This window comes from Echinops telfairi, unplaced genomic scaffold (assembly GCF_000313985.2).
Source record: "Echinops telfairi isolate 266 unplaced genomic scaffold, ASM31398v2 ScPeMD7_7421;HRSCAF=8459, whole genome shotgun sequence".
NCBI lineage: Eukaryota > Metazoa > Chordata > Mammalia > Afrosoricida > Tenrecidae > Echinops > Echinops telfairi.
The window spans coordinates 21,521,977-21,547,580 of NW_022111321.1; the positions used below are offsets into that span (position 1 = coordinate 21,521,977).

The 25,604-nt window shown below is 42.7% G+C and overlaps 4 protein-coding genes across 8 annotated transcripts in view; 3 read left to right on the plus strand and 1 right to left on the minus strand.

Moving 5' to 3' along the window:
• DLAT (dihydrolipoamide S-acetyltransferase) overlaps nt 1-5,314 on the plus strand; it is a 31,736-nt gene extending 26,422 nt beyond the window's left edge. Inside the window, exons 12-14 of the mRNA XM_004708970.3 lie at nt 2,169-2,331; nt 2,537-2,673; nt 3,240-5,314. Coding sequence (XP_004709027.1) covers nt 2,169-2,331; nt 2,537-2,673; nt 3,240-3,369 — 430 coding nt within the window. The 3' untranslated portion in view covers nt 3,370-5,314. The remainder of the gene's footprint in view (nt 1-2,168; nt 2,332-2,536; nt 2,674-3,239) is intronic.
• A 3,354-nt stretch (nt 5,315-8,668) lies between these two features.
• Nucleotides 8,669-16,248, minus strand: PIH1D2 (PIH1 domain containing 2). The gene is made up of 5 exons (XM_004708969.2): nt 15,507-16,248; nt 14,350-14,473; nt 13,762-14,007; nt 11,683-11,942; nt 8,669-8,958 (listed from the first exon to the last, which is right to left on the minus strand). Exons 1-5 carry the CDS (start codon nt 15,681-15,683, stop codon nt 8,824-8,826), a joined length of 942 nt encoding a protein of 313 aa, XP_004709026.1. The 5' UTR covers nt 15,684-16,248; the 3' UTR covers nt 8,669-8,823.
• Nucleotides 15,766-16,299, plus strand: LOC101643313 (60S ribosomal protein L24-like). The gene has a single exon (XM_045297769.1). The coding sequence runs from the start codon at nt 15,787-15,789 to the stop codon at nt 16,258-16,260; it is 474 nt and encodes a 157-aa protein (XP_045153704.1). The 5' UTR covers nt 15,766-15,786; the 3' UTR covers nt 16,261-16,299.
• Nucleotides 16,300-18,399: 2,100 nt separating this feature from the next.
• Nucleotides 18,400-25,604, plus strand: part of NKAPD1 (NKAP domain containing 1) — a 16,021-nt gene continuing 8,816 nt past the window's right edge. For 2 of the 5 annotated variants that reach the window (XM_004708967.2, XM_045297756.1), the window contains exons 1-3: nt 18,400-18,638; nt 19,789-19,865; nt 24,914-25,014. In XM_004708967.2, the coding sequence (XP_004709024.1) occupies nt 19,797-19,865; nt 24,914-25,014 (170 nt within the window). In that variant the 5' untranslated portion in view covers nt 18,400-18,638; nt 19,789-19,796. The other 3 variants (XM_004708966.2, XM_045297757.1, XM_045297758.1) reach the window with 3 other exon arrangements.

A 25,604-nucleotide genomic window follows, 5' to 3' on the forward strand; every position in this document is an offset into this window, starting at 1 on the left:
CTTTTTGTGGTTTGCCTCGGTGTCTCAGGGTCATTCTGGGCCAGTCCTAACACTGAATCTCCAGCGTTGTCCCCCTTAGAACCCGGGGCCATCAAGGGATGGCATGTCTCGTGGTGGGATCAGCCATATTGTCCACTCTGTCCACAGAACCATCCACTTTTAAAAGTATCTGGGGGAAATAAAAACACTAGATAAAAGGATTGAGACTGCAGCGCAAGTCTCCAAAATTATTTTTTTCACAACAGTTGCATTTTGTGTGCACACATAAGCTATCTAGCATATTTGTTGATGCATTATCTGTGTAAAAGTAAAGTGCCCAGTTATATTTACTGTTAAATTAATGATAATAATCTTCCCAAGAGCCCCGGAATAGTGTTTCTTCTCTTATTCACCATAAAATCCAACAAATAGTACATGTTCAATGAATATGTTGTTATTTTGTTCTGTTTTGACAAATCACACCAACCCCTTGTGCATTATTTTCCAAATGCACATTATATGTGTGGGTGCCTTGAGAAAAACAAGGTAAGTTCCTCAGAGTGCAGTGTTTGCTCTGGCCAGATCCCGCTGTGGTGCCTGATGAAAGTCACAGTTTCTTATATCAGGTCCTTGATTTTGCAAATGACCAATGCCCCCTTCCAGGTGGCTTGGACACATGGAGACAGAGCTATGCGTCTGAAGTTCAGAACTTCTTGAATGCTGAACAGTTTATCAGGGGCCCTTTGAGTCGACGGACACGCCACCCCCCCCAGCCCCCAAAGGAATCAGTGCAATTCAGGAGTCTTGTGAGCCTAAATGTGGGGAAGATTCACTTTTTTCCTCACCTACCAGCTTCTTAACTGAAATTTACCATTTCCTTATTTGAGTGGGCCCCCCCCCATAATTTTCAAAGTTATGTATTTAAATTTTTTTACAAAACAACCTTATCATCTTCAAAGTACTCTCCGTTACACGTAATTTGTCAAATGCAATTCCATTCTTGAAAACATGTTTTCGAACTCATCTGTTTGGATGACTGGACAGCATTCCCATACTTCTTCCTTCACCTCTTCCATGTTGCCAAATCGCTGTGCTTTCATGTCCCTCTTCATTTTGGGAAATAAAAGGAATTCACACGGAGCAAGGTCAGGTGAGCAAGGGTGCGTGAGGCAAGAGAGGCATGCTGTTTTTTGCCAAAAACTGGTGCACTGAGATGGCGGCGTGAGCAGGTGCATTGTTGTGGTAGCAAAACCAGTCCCCTGCCCGCCACAAAAAAGGTCTTTTTTGTCACACACTGTTACCCAATATTTTCAGAACCTCTAAATAGAAAGTGTGATTAACAGTCTGACCTGATGGAATGAATCCAAATGCATCAAAAAAACAAATGAGCATCAGCTTTTGGGGGTAACTCCTTGTACATGCAGAAAACAAATGAAAGAAATAAGAACACAGTACTCGTGGTTAGTCTCCAATAAAGTCAATTATTTTTCTAGGACATTGTAATTGTTGCAGATAACTTTGAAAGTATGCGACCCACCAATACCTCCCTCAGAATATAGCCATCATTTGACCTGCTGTGAGATCTTGTTTTTGAGTTAGTACCGAAGCACATATATCAAATTTTTTATTTTTTAATATGTTGATAATTGAATTTCAATGTAGTTGTTATCTTTACAATTTAAGTATATTTTGTTTTCTGTGTATTCAGAGAAGGGACTTAAGTACAGAGGGGCTGGCCATGGTGCCAAGAAAATTAAGAGCCTTCTTTAATGGCTTATTTCCTTCTGGGACGCCACCCCCCTATGGGATAAGTTCCCTTGTTCTTCTGTGGGGCCGATCTTTCCCACTGCTCTAATATTCATCTGCTCGAGCCCCCAGCAAACATTCAATTCCAGCCAACCCCTCGGCCTCACAAGGTCCTAGGCTTTCTGATTGCTTAATAATTTTCACTAAGTGCCCCATTTTCCAGGTTTTGGGTCATTTGAGGTATAGGGGAGTTTGGGGGTGGTGGTGTGCAAGCCAAGGAGGGCACAGCAAAATGTGTTTACAGGAAATACATCTCTGGCTGAGCAGTAGCACAAACTGGCTTTAAGATATTTTGAAGTAAATACCAGTATTGTTGCCTAAGCTGGCACATGGGCTTTTATAAATGTTGTTGTTGATCATTATGTTTCCTTCTTTCCAAATAGAAATCATGTTGTTGATATCAGTGTTGCCGTCAGTACCCCGGCAGGACTCATCACACCTATTGTATTTAATGCACATATAAAAGGACTGGAAACCATTGCTAGCGATGTAGTTTCTTTAGCAACCAAAGCTCGAGAGGGTAAGCTGCAGCCGCATGAGTTCCAGGTAAGGCATCATCTACTTACCTTCTGCCTGTTCACAGTGATGTTATTTTTAAGGTCACACAGTGCATCCTTGGATCTTCTACACTCTGACTTTGCCATTTTTCCTCACTCACACAAGCTTCAGGAAAAATTTTTAAAAACTGAGTAAAACTTAAAAATTTAAATCATTTGACCTACTTTTAATTTCTTATCTTTTTTTCTTCTAGGGAGGTACTTTTACAATCTCTAATTTAGGAATGTTCGGAATTAAGAATTTCTCTGCTATTATTAATCCACCTCAAGCATGTATTTTGGCAATTGGTTCTTCCGAAGATAGATTGGTTCCAGCAGATAATGAGAAAGGGTAAGTGCTAAGGTGAGAAGGGTGTTGTAAGCTCATTTTCATTATACCTATGTGTGAGTCTTGATTTTATAGACAGTCATTAATGGGGCATGTTCGAGCCCCAAGTAGAATCAGACATAAAGGATAGGAGTTCCTCAGTGTGTCAGCTTCTCATAATTTATCAAGGACGATAAATACGATGTGAGAGAAGCTTATTTGCACTAGATCATGCATCAACACACTTTTCTTAGAGTCAGTAAATGTTTAGGTGTCTGAGCTCTGTTGTAAATAGTGAATTTGCATGAAAGCAGTGTAGGCATTACATTCATGTATGGACTTGGTTGAATTCCAGTAAGCCTTGATTTAGAAAAACAGGTGGCTGTAGTTTGCGGGTCCATTTGCCAGAAGGCTGTTTTGTGTGTTTCTTTGAGCTATTAATTTTAGCTCAAGGGGTAGGGAACATGAGTAGGTAAAAAGTGATTTTACCTGTTTGGGATTCAGGGATATGAGTTAGCATTTGGGCTGGTTAAGTAGCTAAAATTGAATGATTGCTTTCAGAGTACCTGAAACTTTTTATCTTTTGCTAGATTCGATGTGGCTACCATGATGTCTGTTACACTCAGTTGTGACCACCGGGTTGTGGATGGAGCAGTTGGAGCTCAGTGGCTTGCTGAGTTTAGAAAGTACCTTGAAAAACCCATCACCATGTTATTATAATTAATCCAAGAATTTCTAGACTCTTCTAGGTCACATTGGTTCATTCTTACCAAGATATTTATGTTATTAAGCAGGTGGTTCATTTATTTTAAAGTTGAACAGTTATTTTTATTATTGAGTCTGTCCAGATAAGTTATTTTTCATGGGCATTACTGAACTTTTATAATGCCGCTTACATTCAAATATTGTACACATTTAAAAATTAAATGCCAGATTTTATGCTATATGTTCCTAGTCAACGGACGTGGCCTAGGCCTAGGCTTGCTAAGTCGTCCATTATGAAATGTAGTAAAGGCAGAAATGTGGTTCCTGCTGAGACGGGTACATAAAAATAACTTGATAGAAAATTTGAAGTTCCAAGATTTGATTTCCTAACATACTATACTTGAATTTCAGAAAGAAAGAGGTAAGGAAATTTGTATTCTTGGAGAAAGTGTTTGAATTGGATGATCTTGGGACTTAATGCCAACTTAGAATTTTCACCTTCACGGTCTTGGCTTAGCACGAATGGGAAGGACAGAGAACGTCAAGGAAAAGTAAGCTAAATTTCCGAAGTCAAGATTTTCATAGCCATTTCCAATAGCTGTTCTTTGCTCGTTTTCATTCGAATCCTCACATGATTGTTCTCCCATCTTGAGATGAAGGTATAAAGAAATATAAACCAGTTACTTGGTATAATTGATATTTTGTGTGGGTATTTATTTAAACAAATATACTATGCTGAGATCAGAATTTTATGCCTCCAAATATATTAATGGGCTTACAGACTGGAACAGAAGGAGCCTGTGAAAGTGGAATCTTTACTCCAAGACAAACTGGTCATTACATATGACCCGAATGATCAAAACTTTTCTTTCAGAGAAATATGAGAGGCTGTATTAAATAGCTATGGAATAAGTCTGCATGTGTAAAATCTGGTTACTGGAGTTGGATGTGTGTCTTGATCCATTTTCACCAAGTCTTGGCTGAGAAGCAGGAGGGGAGAATTATGCCCCGAAAGAGGTCATTTCTGCCTGGATAAGAGAGAAGATGCTGATAGGTACACACAGCCTTCTGTGTCTTTTCCACCCTTGTTATCTCCTGTACAACAACAAAGCCCTAAGTCCCACTGAAGAGGAACAGAAGTAGTTAAGTTGCTACCTTACCATAAAGAAGCCCTGGTGGCATAGTAGCTAAGCACTCCTTCTAACCAAAAGGTAGGCAGTTCAAACCCACCAGCTGCTTGGTAGTTTTGCTTTCCATAACAGCTTACTTCCCCTCCATGCCCCCCTTTTCCTATGATTTACTTTTCCTTTGGGAAAGAAGTGGATGATATTTAAGATATCATTAAAATTATAAAAATTAACTGGATATATCACAATTCCAGACTTTCTCTTGAATTGGTGCATTTTAATAAATGTTTGGGATTATTTAAATGTAGATCTGATCAGTGCTTCCTTGTATATGTAATATGTGGAGCTGGCCTTGAAATTTATTCTGAGTCCTCCAGTGTTAAATCTATTTTTAAATATTCATTATTACATGGTGCACAAGTGCAAGTGACACTCCATATATTCCCTAAATATTCACTCACCTTGTTGTATTATTATGAAATCAGTACATTAGGTTTTTGGTAATTAGTAATTTTGGCTTGAACTGAGGATCATGTAGAAGGAACAAAGCTATATACTGCAAGGGACCATCATCCTTATGAGTCAAATCTGGTTTAAACATATGAAATTTAAAGGTTAACTCATTATTTGCTTATGCTTACGGCTCTTTTGTTCCCTTGAAAGAAAAACATAAACAATTACCTTTTAAATGAAAAATTGTTCTCAGCGAAAATCTGAGCTATCATCTAAACCCAGGTATTTTCTCTTACCAGGACTTAACAATAAAAGATTAGAAATGAGTGTTTTGGATTCAAATTAGATTGTTAAAAAAATTAAACTATTTGTTTTCAGCATGTCTGGTGTAATTTTTGATCTTTTGAAGATTCTCTTTTAATTAAATGATGAAATCCAGGGACAGCTCTGTACTTGATAAGCCCTCACTAGAGACTTACCTCAATACAGATACACCGTGAGTCTATAAATTTGGTAAAGTAAGGACTGAGTTTATGAAAGTGTAACCTTAACACTGAAGTCTGGAGTATGACCCATAGCAGCAAGAAGAAAGTGCGGTCTGTTTTACAATCCCGGTCTCAGTTTGTAAGAAAGAAATGCGGGGATCCCAGAGCATGGTCTACAAAGGAAGCGACCAACCCTGGGGACAGGGCCAGAATGTCTTGCAAAGGGATAGTCATCCCATAGGAATACGTACAATCTAGAAGACTTTGGAAAATTCATAATCACTAGTGATAACCGTTTTAAAACCAACTTTGTAGAAATGCCCAGTCTCTAAGTCAAAAATACGATTGATATTTATCTTATATAATTTCCAATTTTGAGAAAATGTAGAATTCTAATTTAACCTAGCCCACATTTGATTAATAACCCTCAAGACAAAGTTTGCTTGTTTGTTTTTTTGGCAGGGTGGCGGGTAGGGGGAGAGATGGAGGTGAAAGATATTAAGACTATAAAACTAATGAAATAATTAGGAGTGAAAATATTTCAGGAAATAACTAGAATAGCAACTAAAAACAAAATATAACATTAAGCCTGTTAGCTCTTGATGGGTGTTTGATAATGAGACTGTCAATAGGGACTAGTGATCGAAGTGACAGCTCACTGCTGAGGGCAGGAATAAAGGCTCCCTCAATTCCGGATGGGTAAGTGGGGAAAGCTTAGGAGATATATTTGGCAGTGATTTTGTCGAAAAAAATAAAGCTATTCCAAGGCTTTCTTGTTTTGTGGGGCTGTAAGGAGGCCATGGGGCAGTTGTACTGCCTCTTAAGTGGAAACCAGCTCAATGGCAATAGGTTTTGTTTTTGTTTTGAATGGAGACCATAGGAGCCTAGATGGTGCAGATGGTTAAGGGATTGACTACTAACTGAAAGGTTGATGGTTCCATCCCACCCAGGTGGACAAAGTCCTGGCTGTCTGCTTCAGAAAGGTCACAGCCATGAAAATCTTAAGGCGCACCCTCTATTCCACACACGCGAGGTTGCCATGCTATGGAAGGATGGTAACCGCCACAGAAGACTAAGGCTTTGCTGGTTTTCAGACATCATACAGATCTAGAAATGTTCCAGGAGGTAAATTGTCCTAGGAGAATTCAAATGCAGGCCATGTTTGTTGTTGTTGTTTATTAAATAATCCATTTTATTAGGGGCTTATATAACTCATTACAATCTGTACATATGTCATCTGTGTCCAGCACATTAGTACATATGTTGACTTTATTCTCACAACACCCGCTTTCCACTGGAGCCCTTGGTGTCAGCTCGTTTCCCCCCCCTCCCCATGAACCCTTGATAATTTATGAATTATTATTTTATATCTTACCCTATCCAACATCTCCCTCACCTACTTCTCCACTGTCCGTCCCCCAGGGAGGAGGCCATATGTAGACCTTGTCATCTGTTCCCCCTTTCTCCCTCACCTTCCCTCCACCCTCCCGCTGTCACCACTCTCTCCACTGGTCCTGGGGGGTTCATCTGTATTTGCAGTTCCTATCTGCCAGTGTACATCCTCCGGTCCAGCCGGATATGTAAGGTAGAGTTGGGATCATGGTAGTGGGTGGAAGGAAGCATTTAAGAACTAGAGGGAAATTGCATATTTCATCATTGCTACACTGCACTCTGATTTGCTCCTCTCCTCCCCGCTGCCCTTCTGCAAGGGATGTCCAATTTCTTCTGGATGGCCCCTGGGTCCCCACTCTGCACTTTCCCTCACTCACAATGTTATTTTATTTATTTTTTTGGTCTTTGATGCCTGATACCTGACCCCTTCGCCGCCTTGTCATCTTATAGACGTGTGCTTCCATGTGGGCTTTGTTGTTTCTGTTAGATGGCCCCTTGTTTATCTTCTAGCATGTGGGACCCCATATTCTATGTAATTTGACAGCTTGGCACCATCAGCTTTCTTCACCGCATTTGCTTATGTACCCGCTTTGTCTTCAGCATTCGTGTCAGGGTAGGGTGGTGTGCTTCCTTGTGGGTTTTGTTGTTTCTTAGCTAGATGGCCACCTGTTTGTCTTTAAGCCTTTAAGACCCCAGCTGTAGTATCATTTGATAGCCGGGCACCATCTGCTTTCTTCATCACTTTTGCTAATGCACCCCCTTTGTCTTCAGCAATCGAGTAGGGGCAGGCTGGTGTGCTTCTTCCGTGTGGGTTTTGTTGTCTCTCAGCTAGATGCCTGCTTGTTTATTTTCAGGTGTTTAAGGCTTCATGTGCAGGCCATGTTTTAAAGAAACAACTACGCTTTTAAATGTTACATACTAATTATATTAGCTTATAAAATTTAGTAAGAGTTAAAATTAGGATTAATGTTGAACTAAGGAGCCCTGGTGGGACTGTGGGGAAGGTGTTTGGCAAGGTCTGTGGTTCAAAAACACAAGCTGCTGATCTGGTGAAAGATGAGGCTACCTGTTTCTGTAAAGATAGAATCTCAGACACCCTATGATGGCTTGCTATGAGTTCGTCGTCGACGGAAATGAGGTTGGTGGGTTTTGTTGACTTAAAAAACAGTATTAGCGAGCTATTTCATTTATAGAAAAGATGACTGGGTTAATGTGCATATTGTTTTCTTAGAATATGACCAGGAAAGTAGGTACCTCATGTTGAGTATCCATTTGACAACTCAGAGATAAGTGGGAGTTGACAGGTACGTCACTTCTGTTCTTCTGACCATTTCCTTGGGAAATGATACCCAGAGCAACCTTTTCTCAGGAGATGGGTTTCCACGGTGGCTAACTGGTGAGTGGGAGTAGAAAGCCACATCTCTCTCTCACAGAGTGGCTGGTGGAATCAAACTGTTGTCTTTGTACTTTCATGCAATAACAGCCCATTAACTGTTACTGTGTCTTTGTAGCCATCTGCAGGAAATGCCATATCTGATCTTAGAACTGTTTGAGGATCCTGGACACATGGCAGAGCTGTTTTATAGAAATACAGAGGTTCTTAAAAATAGATTTGAATAAGTGTATATTGGATTTGTATTTTTATATAACTTTCAATGTTATGCCCCATCTTAGTAATAAAAAACTTGCATAGCCTGCGAATTTTTTCCCCTGATGCAAAGACTGACTAGAGCACCGTGAAAACTGACACAGAAAGCACAGGACTTTTTCATGTTGCTTAAAAACAAACTGGTTTTCAAAGGATACTTAAGTGTCTTTAGAGCATTATAAATAAGCACGTACAGACAGCATGGCTTGTGTTGATACCAAATTTACTTGAAAAATAGAAAGCTTCATTTCAAAGGAGATTCTCAGGAAATATTTAAGATCCACCCCACCTCTTCACCTTTAATACAAGTACTACACTGTGCATAAGCACTGCAAGGAACCCTGGAGTACATGAGACTCCTGTCTCACACCAGTGGCATTGTGATGACTAAAGTCGCTTTTTCTTTGAAAAATTTTGCTGTGGTCTTTTCAGCATCGACAGGTTCTGGGAGATTCAGGTGTAATCTGTACTTCTCAGAAACCTCGATCATTAAATCTTCCTGGGAATAAGTCAAGAGAGATTTCAAAAGATGAAAATGGGAAAATAATCCCTGGTTAAATTTTGTGTTATATTGGGTTCCTGATTCATGCCCTCATAAGAGGACCCTATTTACTGCTATGTGACCCAAAACTCACTACTATTAAGTCTCTTGACTCACAGTGATCTAGGGCAGGGTAGAATTGCCCCCGTGGGTTCCCAAGATAGAAACTGTTAAACGGAGTAACTGGTGGATTCAAACTTTTGACTGTGGTTAGCAGCCTGATACAGAACCCACTATCCCACCTGGTAACTGGGTATTTGGCGATTGGTAGTTACTGCTGCACAATATATCAAAAGTAGACTACCATATATACTCCAGTATAAGCTGACTCGAATTTCAGTCAAAGCACCTAATTTTACTATAAAAACTGCACTAAAAATGTGCTGAAAAAAACTCGGCTTATACACGAGTATGTGTAGTAATTTGGTGTTAAAAGTAGGATGCTACAATATTGAAAGCCCTAAATTATGCGCCATTGGTTTGGGGGCTGACCAGCAAGTAACAAGAGAACTTCCTGGAAAGAAGCTGGTGACTTAGTCACTAGCTCAGTAATTCAGAAGGTAACTGCTATCTAATTTCTGGCTTATAATAACTGGGAAAGTAGAATAATGGTAGCATGAGTTATTCTATTAGTTACATTTAGTAAGATACTACCAAAAAAAAAACCCCACACACAGAAAAGCATTATTTTGTTTGCAACTAGAAGAGGAATATACAGATCTCAGAGATTCTGAGACGGGTTGATTTTTATTTTTAACCAGTAAAGAGGCTTCAAATGAGCTCGATTTGGCCCAACCATCTGCTGGAATTTTGCATTTCCACTCCTGATAAATGGAGTCAGTCTACATTCTAACTTGATACCTCCAAGAGATCTATAAGAATCAATACTCATTTGAGAACGATGGCAACAAATGTACAAATGTGCTTACACAATGGATGGATGTATGGATTGTGATGAGTTGCACGAGCCCCCAATAAAACGATTAAATAAATAAAAGAAAAATTTAAAGTCGATAATCAACAAACACCGATTAAAACAATGTAGAGACAGACTAAACCACAGTGTTTTCTTTTCTTGGTTTTACTTCTCAATGGGTTAGGGTGGACCTATGATAGGCAAGTTGTCTTGAAAAAAATGAACACGTCTTAAAAATTCTGGGTGGTAGCACTGACTGAATCAAATCAATAATATAGTCCCAGTCTGGACTAAAGGGGTCTGACTTCAAATCACAGAGCAGGAAACAGGCTGAGAAGGCTGGCCAGTACTTATGGAGGGCAAATTCTCTAGGGCTCTTTTCAGAGGTGACCAAAATGCATAATTAAACAGGAAAAACCTCCCCCCAAATGAATTTGAAGATCGTGGAGAATGCAAGAGGAGCTGAGGAATCAAGTAAACTTGACCAGGGATGTACAGTACATATGAACATTCCCCACCTTCAGGGACCACGGCTGCCTACTAGGATTTCAGGATCGCTAGGTACGTGTACCAGTAAAATGAGCTCTGGTGGTGGTGTGGGTTACACATTGGCTGCTAACTGCAAGGTCAGCAGTTTGAAACCACCTGTTGCTCCAAGGGAAAAAGTTGAGGCTTTCTACTTCCATAAAAAGTTATAGTGTCAAAAAAAAAAGTTATAGTATCAGAAACCCAGAGGGACAGTTATAAGCTCCCCCATAGGATCGCTGTGAGTTGGAGCTGACTGTGGCAGTGAGAGTTGGGTGTACCAATGCTTCCTGTTTCCCCCATTCTTCATTGAGGCTATTATGTTACCTTCTCTCCAGTCCCTGTTGTATGGTGGATGTGGTTAAGAGAATATAGATCACTTGTCTCTGTAGTTCACAGGTCTGTGGCTCAAGAGGAACAGAATGCTGATCTCTAGAGGAAATTCCTATACATTGGAGTCCAATACTAGATTGGGGGTGTTTTCCTTGGAAAAGGACAAATATGTGTGGCCAATTGAGTGTGCTGTGACATTAAGTATTAATCCCAAAGACTTGTTCTATTCTGTAAGAGGACCAATTATCTCAGCCCTGACACACTTCCAGCTGCATTGAGGTGGGACTGGGCTATCTGACTTCTTTGGCCGGTGGAACAGGACTAAAAGTGATATATGCTGAATTGGGGCAGATGGGTGAGACTATTGTTTGGGCATTTTCTCTGCCCCTCCATCATGAGACTGGTATATCTCAGATGAGAATTGTTTCTATACCAGATTTTGAGCTATGTAAGACACATGGAACAGAAAAGACCTGCAACAGACATGCCACCTGAGAACATTTTGGTAAGCCCCTGAGAGTAGGGAATTGTTACTAGAAGGTACTAGTGAAAAACAGTTTCTGCTTCTTCTAGGATTCAGACCTTGGGGCAGAAAATAATAACTGCAGGCAAAAATTTGAATGTAGTATATATAAGTCCAAAAGGGCTTGTTGGCACAAATGGTCTGCTCTCAACTACTATCCTTAGGTTTAGCAGTTCAAACCTGCCCAGAAGCCTGGAGGAAAGGCCTGTTCATCTGCCTCTGTAAAGATTTCAGCCAGGAAAACGCTAAGGAGCACTTCTACTCTGTAACACACAGGCTCCCCATGAGTCACAACTAACGAGAGCCCTGTCTTGTTGCTGTTGGCACTAGCGCACAGAGAGGAAGGTGACAGAGCAAAATGTAGAGTGTTAAGTATTTAACTTACCTCAGAAACACTAAGGTCACAGAGAGAGACTGAATCAATACCAGGCAATTCAACAATCAGTTCAATTTTCAGAGGTTTCTCATCCTGGTCCTTCACAATTTTTAATTCATAGATCGGGGTCTTCACCTCCACCTCGGTGCTGCCAATCTCCTCAATCAGACTGGCTGCTTTGCCTGAAACGTGGTCCTTTGGCAGTATAAGCTGAGGAAAGTCATCCGGATTGCTCACAGAACTATTTCTAATCTGTTCAAGGGTTAGTTCTTTATAAGAAATAAAAAGGGGGTAGGGAGGGGTTAAAATCAACATAAATTAGCATCAGGCTATGAGCTATAATAGACAGTGTTAGCTGAGATGGCTGAAAGGCTGCAGCTAAATTAGTTGTGGAATCTTGTTTTATTTCATTGTTGAGAACATGCAACAGCAGAATAAAACCAATTCAACACTTTGGACACACACTACGTGCAAGCGATCACTGACTGAGTTGTTCCTCCCCAGTAACGGAAGCTCACTGCCCTCTAAGTCCTTTGCAATCCACCTCTATGCTGTTGTCAGACTCCACAGGGCTTGACCTTCAATGAGCAGAACGACTGTGCTAGAAATTCTTTACTGGTTAAGCTAAACTATCGTTTGGATTGAAGACGATTTTTGAGGGTCTTTTTGGTTTAAGGTTTAAAGGTTCTCGCAGGGTAACAGTTTCACGGGGTCATCCAGCTTCCATTGGGTGCAGAATCTGGATTCCACAAGAATTGAAAATTCTGGTCTACATGTTCTGCCTCCTGCCCCACTTTGATCAGGATTATTCTATAGAATCTTTGATACAACATTGATTAAAAATGTTTCATAATGGTAGCAGGGCGCCATCCGGGTCTCAGTTCGTGACAACGGCGGCTGCTGTTCATGGAGGCAATCACCCACCTTCCATTTCCTCTGTTGCTTCAGGTGACTAGAGACCAATGATGCCTTGGATAGCCTCTGGTAAGTTTTTAAGACCCCCAGATACTATGCAGTGAATTAGGAGATAAAACTAAACACTAAACGCATTATTAGGCAGATTAACTGTGGTGTCTCTTGAAGCCTCTCTAAATTTCTAAATGAAGAAACCAAATAAATCCCAGAGGTGTTTGGTTGTACATAAGCTGCCTCAGTAGCTACTTTGTCATTGTAAATATATCTATACAACTTTGGCTAATTCAACTTTCTACAGGCACAACTTTTAACAATAAGTATATTAGTTTAATTCTACCTTTAGTTAATGTGATTTTTTTTCACTATTGTTCACAGAGACTCAGCACTCCATAATAATTTGGGAATTTTAAAAAAGAATCTTAGACCAAAGAATGGTTTAAAAATATGCAGGGGTTGGGGCAGGGGTGGTGGTTGGGGTGGGAATAGGATATTCTAATATTAATGGTATCTAACCTTCATATTTTCCTATCTTTTCCTAAATTTCTCATCTTTAAGAAACAAGATTTCTAGTTTGCAAAATACACTGTGGGAGTTACATAATTTCTTGCAATCAGGTCAGTCTGATGGTGCCTCCTTGTGGGCGTGACCTCATAAGGAGGGTCCTGGGAACCTCCCCCTCTGCCTGCCTACATCTTCATGCCAGAGAGCCACACTGAGATCTGTGCGAGCTCCGGAGAGGCATCCATTGCCATTGTATCCACGGGACTTTTCACCCACCTGCTGGTGATGTTCCTGCAGCATGCATCATTGCAGGTGGCTTTGTGAGTCTGAAGAGGAACTTAGGACTAGTATCTGACATATGGACTTGACTTGGACAAGGTGCTGCTCCCAGGGAGGAATGATGAGGCTGTCTGTTCCCGAAAAGAATGAGTATTGGGAACCCTACGGAGCAGTTCTACCCTCTCATATGTAGGGTTGCAAAGAGTTGGATATATGCACATGAGTCGGACTGGGCTGGGATGTTTTCCTGATATACAATTACTTCTTGATATAAGGCTCTTTCTTACATATATATGGGCATCTCTCGATTTGTTTCTAGTCATCCTGGCTAACACATGTACACAGGATGCAAAACTCTTAAATAAGTTTAATTTTTCTTTTACATCAACTTACCCTTTCTCATTTTCTCTCTCAAATCTGTAGAATCATTTTGGATTCCCATCAGATTTTGCTTCATCCTCTGAATGCTTCCTTTTATTTGAAATTTTGTAATATGGTAGGAAGGTGAGAGAGTCCATTGGAGCCTCTCCTCAATGCATTTCATGGCCATCCTTACCAACCGATCCTTTTCCACCCGGTCCTTTCCTGCTGCCTGCAGAATATCAGGATGGCAGGCAACATCGATGACTGTGTAGACAGCTGTGTGTGATGCAGAGGGTGTGAAAGGAAGACAACTTGACTTTGGTTCATAATGATATTGTTAATAAAGTATAGCGTTCATCCCTGTGTTTTTCAGAGGTAATCGCAATGGTGCTAAAAATACAAATCCCAACTAGTTCATTTATTAGCATTCCTATATGGTTAAAAATAGCTCATACTGTTAGAAAAATGGAAAAGCCTTCAGTGAGCATAAAGGTACACTCATTCCCAAATAAACTATTTTACTTGAAATGCCCTTTACCAGGTAAAATCGGATCCACAATCAATTCTATCCCCAATTAAAAAAATTAAATGTGCTTCCTTTCATAGAATTCTCTGTACCTGATGTTTCAGAAATATCTTCTGGCCGGCCGACACTTAGAGGCACTGGCTGTGTAGCTGACTGGGGAGCCGGGACCCTTTTCCACTGGCATAGATTAATGAAAAGTGTTTTTCCTTTTGGTTTCTAGAAAACAAATGATCTTGCATATATCAAAATTTAGCTTATTTTTAAATCACATTCTAGAGGCCACTTATCACAGTGTTGGAAAGGGGCGAATTTTAAGTCATTCCAAATAATAAAACTTTAAAAACATGTTATCCTTATGGATTGTGATGAGATGTAAGAGCCCCCCATAAAAGTATAATTTTTAAAAAACCATGTTATCTTAGAACAGTTTTCAAAACAACTACTACGACTACTACTACTACCACTTGATTTCTCCAAAGCTATCTTTTCCTGAAGAATTCAAATTCTGTGTTCAGAATGAACTGGTAGCGGTGGGGAAGAGGAATTTAGCTAAGCTGGAGGATTTGCTGAAGCACCTTACCTCATCACTCCTTACCCTTCTAAAAGTAGTCCTGGTGGCACAGTGTGCTATGTGCTGAGCCGCTAAACGCAAAAGCAGTGGTTTGAATTAAGATAAGGTTATCCACTCCCATAAAGATTAATAGTCTTGGAAACCCAAGGGGGCAGTTCTACTCTGTTCTTCTACTGGGTCACATTTGCTCTCCACTTAAGCCCCCGGCATCAGGTCCTCATTTTCCCCCTCCCCTCTCCCCTCACTTATGAGCCCTTGATAATTTATAAATTATTATTTTGTCATATCTTGCACTGTCCGACGTCTCCCTTCACCCACTTTTCTGTTGCTCCCCAGGGAGGAGGTCACATGTAGATCCTTGTTATCGGTTCCCTCTTTCCTACCCACTCTCCCTCTACCCTCCCAGTGTCGCCACTCACACCACTGGTCCTGAAGGGATCATCCGCCCTGGGTTCCCTGTGTTTCCAGTTGCTAAAATATATTTTGACTATGAATTTTCTACATTTTCTCTTTGAATATAGTCTTCCACATTACTTTAAATTTCCTGTTTCGAGTGGCAGTTTTTCCTAAGTTTTCCACTGTTCAAGTAGTACTCGCTAAGAGCAGGCTATTTTCTGTTACTTGAGGACATTTTGTTCCGGCGCTCCGCCCGATCCCTGGCTTCCAGAGGGTACACACCAAGATCCTGGTCTGCAGACAGAGGTGTGGTTCTGGGGCAGCGCAGAGCTGTTTCCCCTCTCTCAGCTGCTGTTGAATGAACTTCTCATAGCGCTCGGGGTCACTTTCAGCCAGGTCATCCAGGAGGTTCCAGAATTGAGTAACCTGGGTGAGAAGACCCTTTGAGGGTACGTCCATGATTGATGATGATGAATGGCCTCTTTAATCTATGAAAAGACAAGATATAAGAGTGTGTGTGTCTCCTCTTCACCGTCTTCCCCGGCCCTGTGCTGCCGCAGCCATGAAGGTCGAGCTGTGCAGCTTCAGCGGGTACAAGATTTACCCCTGGCACGGGCGGCGCTACGCCAGGACCGATGGCAAGGTTTTCCAGTTCCTTAACGCAAAATGCGAGTCGGCATTCCTCTCCAAGAGGAACCCTCGGCAGATCAACTGGACGGTGCTCTACAGGAGGAAGCACAAGAAGGGGCAGTCAGAAGAAATCCAAAAGAAAAGAACCCGCCGTGCAGTCAAATTCCAGAGAGCCATCACTGGTGCATCTCTTGCTGATATAATGGCCAAGAGGAATCAGAAACCTGAGGTTAGAAAGGCCCAACGAGAGCAGGCCATCAGGGCTGCCAAGGAAGCAAAAAAGGCAAAGCAGGCTTCTAAAAAGACAGCAATGGCCACTACTAAGGCCCCCACAAAAGCAGCACCGAAGCAAAAGATTGTGAAGCCTGTGAAAGTGTCCGCTCCCCGGGTTGGTGGAAAACGCTAAGTTGGCAGCTGAGACTTTCTAATAAAGATGCAACTATAAAAAAAAAAAGTGTGTGTGTGTGTGTGATTGATCTGTGTGTGTGTGTGTGTGTGAGTGAGTGATTGTGTGTGTACTGGTTCCTTTCTTCTTTGGTGGGGAGAAGGAAGTGGTGAGGAATTGTTTTGGTGAAGTCTTAGCACCTCAAAGACTATGGCTCATTACCATTGCATCATTTCTTTATGCGCCAATTATCTAGTACCCTTTCCTAAATTCTCTAATTATCTTCTCAAATAAGGCCCTACCTCTCCTTAGAACCTTAAGTACAAAGCAACAAAGTCCACAGGGAAGAAGCACACCAGCCTGTGTGACCATGAGGTGCCGATGGGATCAGGTATCACACATCAAAGCCAGAACAAAAAATTCTATCAATGTGAATGAGGGGGAGTGCAGAGTGGAGACCCAAAGCCCATCTGTAGACAACTGGACATCCGCTTACAGAAGGGTCACAAGGAAGAGATGAGCCAGTCAGGGTACAGTATAGCACTGTTGAAACATACCTTTTTTCTTTAGTTCTTTAATGTTCCCCCACCCCCACTATCATGACCTCAATTCTACCTTACAAATCCGGCTAGACCAGAGCATGTACATGGGTACAGATAAGAGCTCAAACACGGAATCCAGGACAGATAAAACCATCAGGACTAATAATGAGAGTAGCCATACCAGGAGGGTAAGGGGAATGTGGGAGACATTGGTCAGTGTGAGACATGAAAAAAATTTTTTTTATATTATCAAGGGTTTGTGAGGGAGGGAGGGGAAAAATGAGCTGATACCAAGGGCTCAAGTAGAAAGCAAATGTTCTGAGAATGATGTGAAAAGAGATATTCAAATGTGGTTGACACAATGGATGTATGGATGGATTGTGATAAGAGCTGTAATAGCCCCCAATAAAATGATTTTAAAAAGAGAGAGAGCGAGCCTCAAGTACGCATAGGAAAAAGTCGTCATTCTCAGCCTAGTTTCTTGGTGAGCCTCTTGGCCCAGTCCCTGGGTAGGGGCTGTTTGAGGCCTCGCACGCAAGTCCTGAAACTGCCAAAGGTGCGGGGTGCAGGGTAAAGTGCATATGTGATCCCCTCAATCTTTACTATACAGTTTACCCATTAAGAGCACGGACTTTGGAACTAGAAAACCCAGCTTCTAATCTTAGTTCTATCACTTTTACATATGCAATTGATACGTGACTCGTTTTTCCCCTCACGAAAGTGAAAATTATTAACACCTATCTCGCAGTGTTCTTGTGAGGATTAAACAAAGTAATAAAAGCCATGTGACTAGAATGGGAAAATACACTACATCAGAGGGATAATAGTATATCTATAAAACTATGCCGATGTTCCTAGTCCAACGCCCACTGGCGAGGTGTTCCCCACTTCCCACCGAATGAAGAAAATGGGAGGTTTGGATTCTTCGACTACTGGACTAAATTTAACTAACGGACAACCCAGGGATCAGACAGCCCACCTCCAGCTTCCTTGAGCCACAGCGACGCCCGTTACCAGGGTAACGGCCGTGTGCAACGCCTAATTGAGTCCGGGTTGCTCCGGGCAGTCTCTCTGTACATCGCGTTCCGGCATCTACCTTTCCCCGTGCTGGGCTTGCTTTTTCAGCCGGGCTCATCCCGTGTTAACCAGGGAAGCGCCGTCCGCATCCGTCCGTCTCTGGAGCGTTTTGAAAACCTTCCCTGCGGCAGACTGGGCCTCCTGTGGCGGGGAAGAATTTCTTCGCAGTACGACTTCCGGTCTGAAAGGGAAGCCTCCTCTTTCTCTCAGAGCGCTTCCGCCCCCCAACCCCACCCCCGCCACGCGAGGCTACGGCGCACGGTATGGGTGTGTGTGTGTGTGTTTGGGTGGGGAGGGCGTTTGGGGGGAAGGTTGGCAGGAACCCCGAGGCTGCAGAGAGACAGGGACCTCGGTGACAAGGATGGGAGGATTTTCTCTGTCTTCCAATCGGAGACCTCCACCCCCGCTGCAGTCACCCTAGACGCTGCCTGGGGCCCCGCCGGAAGGTCGTGGCCCTCCCCGGCGTCCCGTCCTTTGCGGGGAGCGAAACCCAGCCCCTGGGGCCCACCCCGCGGAGCCGGAGCGGGAGCGGGGAATGCCGGCGCCGCCTCGGGCCTGCGTCGCGGAGGGAGCGCTGCCCGCCGCCCTTCGGCCCGGGCGGGGGGAAGGCTGAGGGCGAGCGCCCGGGGCGCAGGCCGCGAGCTCACGAAGGAGGCGGGTGAAGTTGCAGAGTTGCCTCTGCGCCCTGACTCGTTGGCTTCCTGAGTCGGAGGAGAGCTTGTAATGGAGTGGTTCTTCGTCTCCCACTAACAAGATGCCTGATTTCCTCAGGATCGAGGGGTGAGTGAGCGCTGGGGTGGTTGCCCGAAGCCCGTTAGCTGGGAATCTCCGGGACCACGAGTTCTTGGAGCCTTTTCAGAAAGTGGGGAGATCCGCTTGAGTCGAGAAACGTCATTCTGCATCTGGTGGTTTGAGGGGTTCGTTTCCATGACAGTTGACATTTGTGGTTATTGACACTCGGGCGTCCTGAGTTACTTCGACAAAAACTGGTATTCAGGGAGGTTCTCCGGCGTGGACATTGATGACGCCCTGTGCCCGAGACTGTAGCTGGGGGCAGTTTGACCTCAGGGCCGCGCCTGCCGAATAGGGGGAGATGCCGGCCGCCTGGGCAGAGCTGCGAGGCCGACGTGACACGGTGCTCGTGAAGCTGCACGTTCTGTGCTCTTGTGCCGAGTCAAAGGGTTTCAACACCGTCTCCTCAGGACTTTTTTATTTCGTTAACATTTTAATTTTTTTTTATTTACAAAACATTTTTAAAAACTTAAATGATTTTTTGAGAGTTTATCTCAAAGTTTATTAGGATAGAAATACAGATAGTGGCTATTGTTGGCTGTCTCCCAAGCATTCAATGTTCCTTACCCACACACACTCATCAGAAAATGCATTTCCATTTGGGTGGGATGACCTCATGTCTAACCTCTTGCTCACAGTAGTTGATGCCGAATGGAGTACATGCCTTCAGTTAATCAAATCCAAAGGAAGTACAGGGTTTTCATTCAGTGTTTGAAGGAACAAAAGTCCTCTTTGTGAACATGAGAGATGTGTTAGTCTGGGTTGACTAGAGGAAAAATTTAGAGAGACTCATGTCTAAGAAAGCAGTTTATATACAAAACTTAAATAATTTTATTGGCATAATTCACATATAATTCAGGGGTTGAAGCGTATCAGAAAGTTGTGGGACTGGGTTATTGGGCTTGAGAGCAAAGGACTACAGGTTTGGGGGACAATCTAGATCAATTAACATAACGAACATAAAGAGTGTTCTACACTGACAGTTCCTCAGGGTTTTCTGACTTCTAGTTCAGGTATCGTTTGCTCCATTCTCTTAAGAAAACTTTAAAAACAAAACAAAATTAAAAAAAGAAAGCTAATGCAGAATAGGGTAATAAATCTTATTATGATTAAGTGTTCCTTCCTGATTCCTTTTCAGGTTGAAGAATGTCCCGGGTTCCACTGGGCAAAGTCCTCCTGAGAAATGTCATCCGGCATACAGATGCTCACAATAAGGTGGGGGACACAACCCAGCCACTCCTTAGCTCTTGTTGAGGGCAGGCACCGTGTCAAGCAGTATTTTGACACCGTTGGGAGATAGAAAGGTGAATAAAATAAGTAATGACTGTAGTTGGAGAGTGACTATCATAGAGACAGAAAGTGCTGCAGAGCATCGAGGGAGGAAAGATGAATAATGAAACCTACACTGGGAAACTAGCACAGATTTTGCAGAGGAGATATTTGAGCTGCTGCTGTTTGAACTGAGTCTTGATGAATGGGTACGAGTTTACTATGTGCAGAAGATCATCCTGCTGTTCTGCCTGTATATTCATATATGTGATAGAGCACACATGGGGCATATCTATAAAAACTTCGTAGACTGAACCCAACATCTTGTGGGATTGAGCTGCTGAGCTTGAGGGCTAATGACTACAGACTTGGGGACATCTAGATCGATTGACATGACAGAGAAAATAAAGAAAATGCTCTACACCCCAGTTTGGGGAGGAGTCTGGGGTGTTAAAAGCCCCGGAGCAGCCATCTAACACACAGCTGTTGGTGTTTTCACACCTGGAGCAGAGAACCAAAGACTCGGAAAAGTAAGTAGTCCCCTGGACTAAGGCCCACATGAACCATAGCCTCCTGGCCTGAGACCAGAGCTAAATGCCCAGCTATCATTTTCACCACCTGGCCCAGGACTCAATAGAAGGTTTAGAATGCGAGGAAACTATACAACACAACTCAAATCAATCAAAAAGACATGATTCACTGGTCTGAGATTAATGCCCTAAGTCAGTCTTCCAGTGAGGGGCAGAAGCCACTCCCAGAGGTTACATCTCAACCAAAGAATGGACTGGCCTGTAAAAAACAATCACACTAGTGAGGAAGGTGCCCGTATTTAACCACCAAATTTATGAAGCCGAAAGGCACCATTTGCCCAAAGACAGAAGAAGAGAAGGTAGGGCAGGGAAAGTGGGTGGTTAGAAATGGATCCCAGGGTGGGAATATGGAGAGTGCTGACACTTTGCGGAGATTTCCACCAATGTCGGAATCATTTGTGTATGAATTGTTGATTGTAAAACTAATTTGCTCTGTAAATTTTCACCAAAAGCCAAAACAAAAACACAAAGAACCTTTCAAGCTTTCTCATGTTGCAAGCAGGAAACCAGGATTCTTCATCTCCCAGCCAATGCACCCATCTGGGTGTGCACAATTGCTCGGTCAGACTCAGGAAAGGTTTCAGCTTCTAGTCTGAGGCGGAGGAGAAAATCAGCCTCTGGATCACAGTGACCTATGGGGATGGCACAGAAGCTGCTGTTCCCTTCCTTGTGCCAGGGGCACTTTGACAGAGACTAGTGCCTGGTCATGTACATGAGAGCCAACGTGACAACAGCTCTGTGGGTGGCTTGGCTCCCTACCCCAGTGCTCTGTGGGGGATGTTCTTAACACGGCTGTCTTCTCCATCTTGAGTAGAAAGGTGGGGGTGGGTGGGGGAGGGGGAGATCCTAGGTGGGGAAAATGAGGAGCTGCTACCAAGGGCTCAAGTAGAAATTGCTTTGAGAATGATGATGACAATAAATGTACAAATGTCCTTGACACAATGGATGGATGTATGGATTGTCCCCAGTAAAATGTTAAAAAAAAAAAGATCCTGGATAGACAGAGCATCGTATACTAACATGGCCTCAAGGAAGAACATATAGCACTTGGGATTTGTCCCACCCCCCACCCCCCAAAAAAAAAGTGCATCTAGAGAATAGGTCCCACGGTAGTGGAGAAGATGAAGTCTGAGTGGAAGCTTACATAGTTGGGAGACTGCGATGCAATGATTAAGGAGGCCAGGTGGCGCTATCGGGTAAGGGTTGGGCTGCTAATCATAAGGTCAGCAGTTTAGACCCACCAGCTGCCCATTGAAAGATGAGGCTGGCAGCTCCGTTAAGACTCTTAGTCTCCGAAACCCTATAGAGAGCTGCTGTGAGTTGGAAACTACTGGATGGCTGTGGGTTTGGTATTTTGGTTGGTGTGAGGATTGAAAAAGGAGGCTTTCCTGTAGGCAGTTAAAACAAAAAGAAACCTTCCAAGGTTTTTAAGCAAGGGTATTATATATTTGTATCTTTGAAAAATGATTTATCAGCTGGGGGTAGAGGAGAGGTGAAAGGCAACTAGGCATCTGCAGTGTTCCAGGCAGGACATGATGAGGGTTTGAATAAAAGCTGTGACTTAAGTACGGAGAAGCCATCACCTCAGATGATAGCTTCTTAAAAGGTTTTTCTTTTTCCCCCTCTCAACACCATAATTCCTTTAACATGTTTCCAGCATTCCCAGGTAGGCCAAGGTGTCTTACAGAAAAACCTTGGGTTAAGCCTACACGGGGTCTGGCTGGTGTTCACAGAAGGGAGGGCAAAGCTGGGAGAGCTGGCAGAGCCTGGAGAGGCTGACGTGGCTGGTGTGGTAACAGAAGAAGCCAGCTTGTTTACACTCTCTGACTGCTTGCCCTAAGCAGAAAGTGCCTCTCAGGATCTACTTTTGGAGGTTTATTACGTATGTCTGGTTATCAGTTCCAACAGTTTAACGAAGAGCTAAATAAAATGCTAGGCTCTACCCCCCCCAAAAAAATCTGTAACTTTAGGGATAAAGAATAAGAATTTTAAAAAAAAGAGGAATTAGGATGTAAAAGAAGCTGGTGGCTGATTAGATGACAGTGATAAGAATGGAATTAGATAAAACCAGCAAGGGTGTGACTGGGTAATACCATGAATCGAGGTAGTAAAAGGAACAAGGATAAATCTAGGGAAGGTAATTACCCTGTTTCCCCGAAAGTAAGACATCCCCCGAAAATAAGACCTACTTACAGTTTGCCTCTCGCTGAAATATAAGGCATCCCCCCCAAAATAAGGCCCTCCGAAGCTACTGTAACTCTGGACTCGACCGTAGCAGCGGGCACCGCTGCACAGCTCACTGTTGGCCGCAGTGCAGCCGGAGCAGACAGGAAGTGCGAGGTCTCTTAATTAAACAATAAATGTGTACCATATTCTTCTTCATGGAAAAATAAGACATCCCTGGAAATAAGACCTAGTGCATCTTTGGGAGCAAAAATTAATATAAGACGCTGTCATTTTTGGGGAAACAGGGTAGTTCAGTTTACTTGTGAGCTGCTTCGAGGGTGTTGACACATTGGCAGTTTTGGCTTAGAGGAAAGGAGAACATTGGGTCTAGACATACTGACTTGGAATTCCTGGTATGTAGGTAGGTGGTCGTGGGACAAAGCCTTGGCAATCTGCTCTAGTAAAGAGTACAGCTTAGAAAACCTTATGATGCCACAGAGGGTGGTTATGAGTACGATTCCACAGACGGCACCTAACAACAGCAGAGAAGTCTTGGGAGTAGATGATGTTACTGAGCCAGCTCACCTAGGGCCAAGAATTCTGGTTTTCTTCCGTATATGGCGCTTAATTTGATAATAAATGCTATTACTATCATATTACCTAATTTTGATTGTCAGTTATGTTAACTATTCCTAGTTGCATGGTGAACTTAGATTTGAAAATAGTGGTTAAGAAAGACAGCATAGAGTTTACAAAATCATGCAGAATTGAAATATATTCTATTCCTTTGGGTTGTTATAATCTGCTTCTAAAGAAATTCTCTAGCAATCATTCAATTTATTTTGCTTAAGTTTTTGTTTTGTTTTTAATTTTTGACAAGAAGTATAATACTTTGAAAAGAGACTCAGCTTGGCGAGTTTTAGGACATGTCATTACTAGTTTTTGTCTTTTACTTTGTCAAATAATTTATTATCTCTGAATTTTGGGTATAAGTGTACATTAAGAAAGCATCCCAACCCAGTGCTGTCCAAGCCCATAAGTCCAACATTAGCCCATATGTCTTGACTCCGATCTACAAAGTCATCCTCAATCTCATAAAACATACACAATGACGCCAACTGCAGGAGGAAAGCCGAATCAGTGAGCGTGTAAGCATCTCAGCGCTGGCAGGGGTCTCCACGTGGCTGCTCCAGCACCCAGGGCTGCATCAGGGCAGGTCCATGTGGCTTCTCCTCAGGGATGTCTCGCAGGAAGTGAGCTTTGCCAGCTGAAGCAAGGAACTGGCTAAGGCAGCTGCACCTTGGTCCGACCATCAGAGCAAGACTCGAGAACCAGAAGGGTGAGGCTCACCGAGCCATTTATCTCTGCCCTTCAGTTAATCCCACATGTGTTTATTGGCCAGGTTGGCACAATAAACCTTAACTATCTCAAATATCATAAAGCATTTAGAAACATTAAATTTTCATTTCCTAATTGTAGCACAGTTACAAAATTGGGAATGTGGTAACTATTTGTAGGGGTCAGAAAGTTCAATTGCTGCAGAATCATAAGTATTCGGAATTTACTGGGTCTGATTGGTTCACCATTCTACAGAGAACCAGAGTTATGATTAGGTCTCTGATCATAACCAATATCTACTCCTGACTTATTGACTATCTCCTTATTTGACATTTCACATTTACAACAATTTGGAAACAACCTCTCAGGTAGTGTCTCCATTGATCCAGCTGGCCCCTTGCTGGGTCACTCTCCAAGGGCAACCCTGAGCAATATATTTAAAGCCCTGAAAAAATTTTTTAAAGCACTGTTGTTACTTAGCATCCTAGAGGATAGTGGCCTACTGGGTTCCTATTGCCGTTTGCCTGAGCTGTCTTGGTCTGTCCAAAGAAGTCATGGGACGAAGCAAAGCAGGCACCCGGAGGCTGGGAAAGGGCCCGCATATAGGAGGTCAGTAGGGGAAGGTGGGAAGGGGCTTTGTGGGGCTGGGTAGACAGAGGATGAGCCCAGGGTGGGCAGGACACAGCTCCCACCCCTATACCCCATGGGCTTCAGGCAGAGTGATAAGGGAGAGGAGAGTGAACATGGGAACTGTCATTAAGATAGAACCATTAAGTTGGGCGTGGGTGTGGTTGTAACTCAATAATTAATGTGAACTTTATTTTCAGTACTCCTGTATGATGCAAAGTATCATTTTTAATAACTTATTTTTGTCCCTCCCCTTTTCCTTTTAAAATCTAGATTCAGGAGGAATCGGATATGTGGAAAATCAGAGAACTAGAGAAACAGATGGAAGATGCTTATCGGGGAACCAAAAGGAAAATGCTACCCAGCAGTTCGAGGTAAAGTTCCAGCTGGAAGAACCCCAGTCATTCTTCCCTTTTCCAAAATGGTCAACTTTTGTTGGAAAGCATTTATTATGCTAAAGATAGATGATTCATATTCAGAGTCCAGTTCTGTGAGTCCCTAAGCCTTTCCTGTTTCTTAAACCTAGACCCCAGCATAAAGGTAGTAGCTCTGATGTATATATGGATCCCACTCGAACTTCAATGCGGCGTTAACTTGCAAAGTTCTATCTTGAACAAATGTAAATCTTGAAGTTGCTCTGTGTTCTGTCTTGACTCATGCATGGCTTTGTTGTGTACTTTTAATTTGTGCAGGTAGATCATGTACAATAACATTTACTTAACATCTCCATCCTTATTTGAGTGTACAATGCAATGGCATTATGTGTGTTTACAATGTTGTTTAACCATCACTACTGTTTGTTTCCAGTTATATCACCCCAAACTGAAACACTGTACCCATTGAACAACTCCCACTTTCCCTTCTTCCAGCTCATCTTATTCTTATTATTTTTTTTTAATCGTTTTAGTAGGGGCTCATACCACTCTTAACACAATCCACACATACATCAATTGTGTAAAGCACA

What these genes read in the sequence shown, in the direction of transcription:
- LOC101643313 (XM_045297769.1), top strand. Translation starts at nt 15,787, where the DNA reads ATGAAGGTCGAGCTGTGCAGCTTCAGCGGGTACAAGATTTACCCCTGG.
- PIH1D2 (XM_004708969.2), bottom strand. Translation starts at nt 15,683, where the DNA reads ATGGACGTACCCTCAAAGGGTCTTCTCACCCAGGTTACTCAATTCTGG. An exon ending in GAGAGAGAAAATGAGAAAGG is followed by an intron (nt 11,943 to 13,761) that starts GTAAGTTGATGT and finishes TTTCTTATAAAG; the next exon opens with AACTAACCCTTGAACAGATT. An exon ending in GTGACCTTAGTGTTTCTGAG is followed by an intron (nt 8,959 to 11,682) that starts GTAAGTTAAATA and finishes ACTTATTCCCAG; the next exon opens with GAAGATTTAATGATCGAGGT.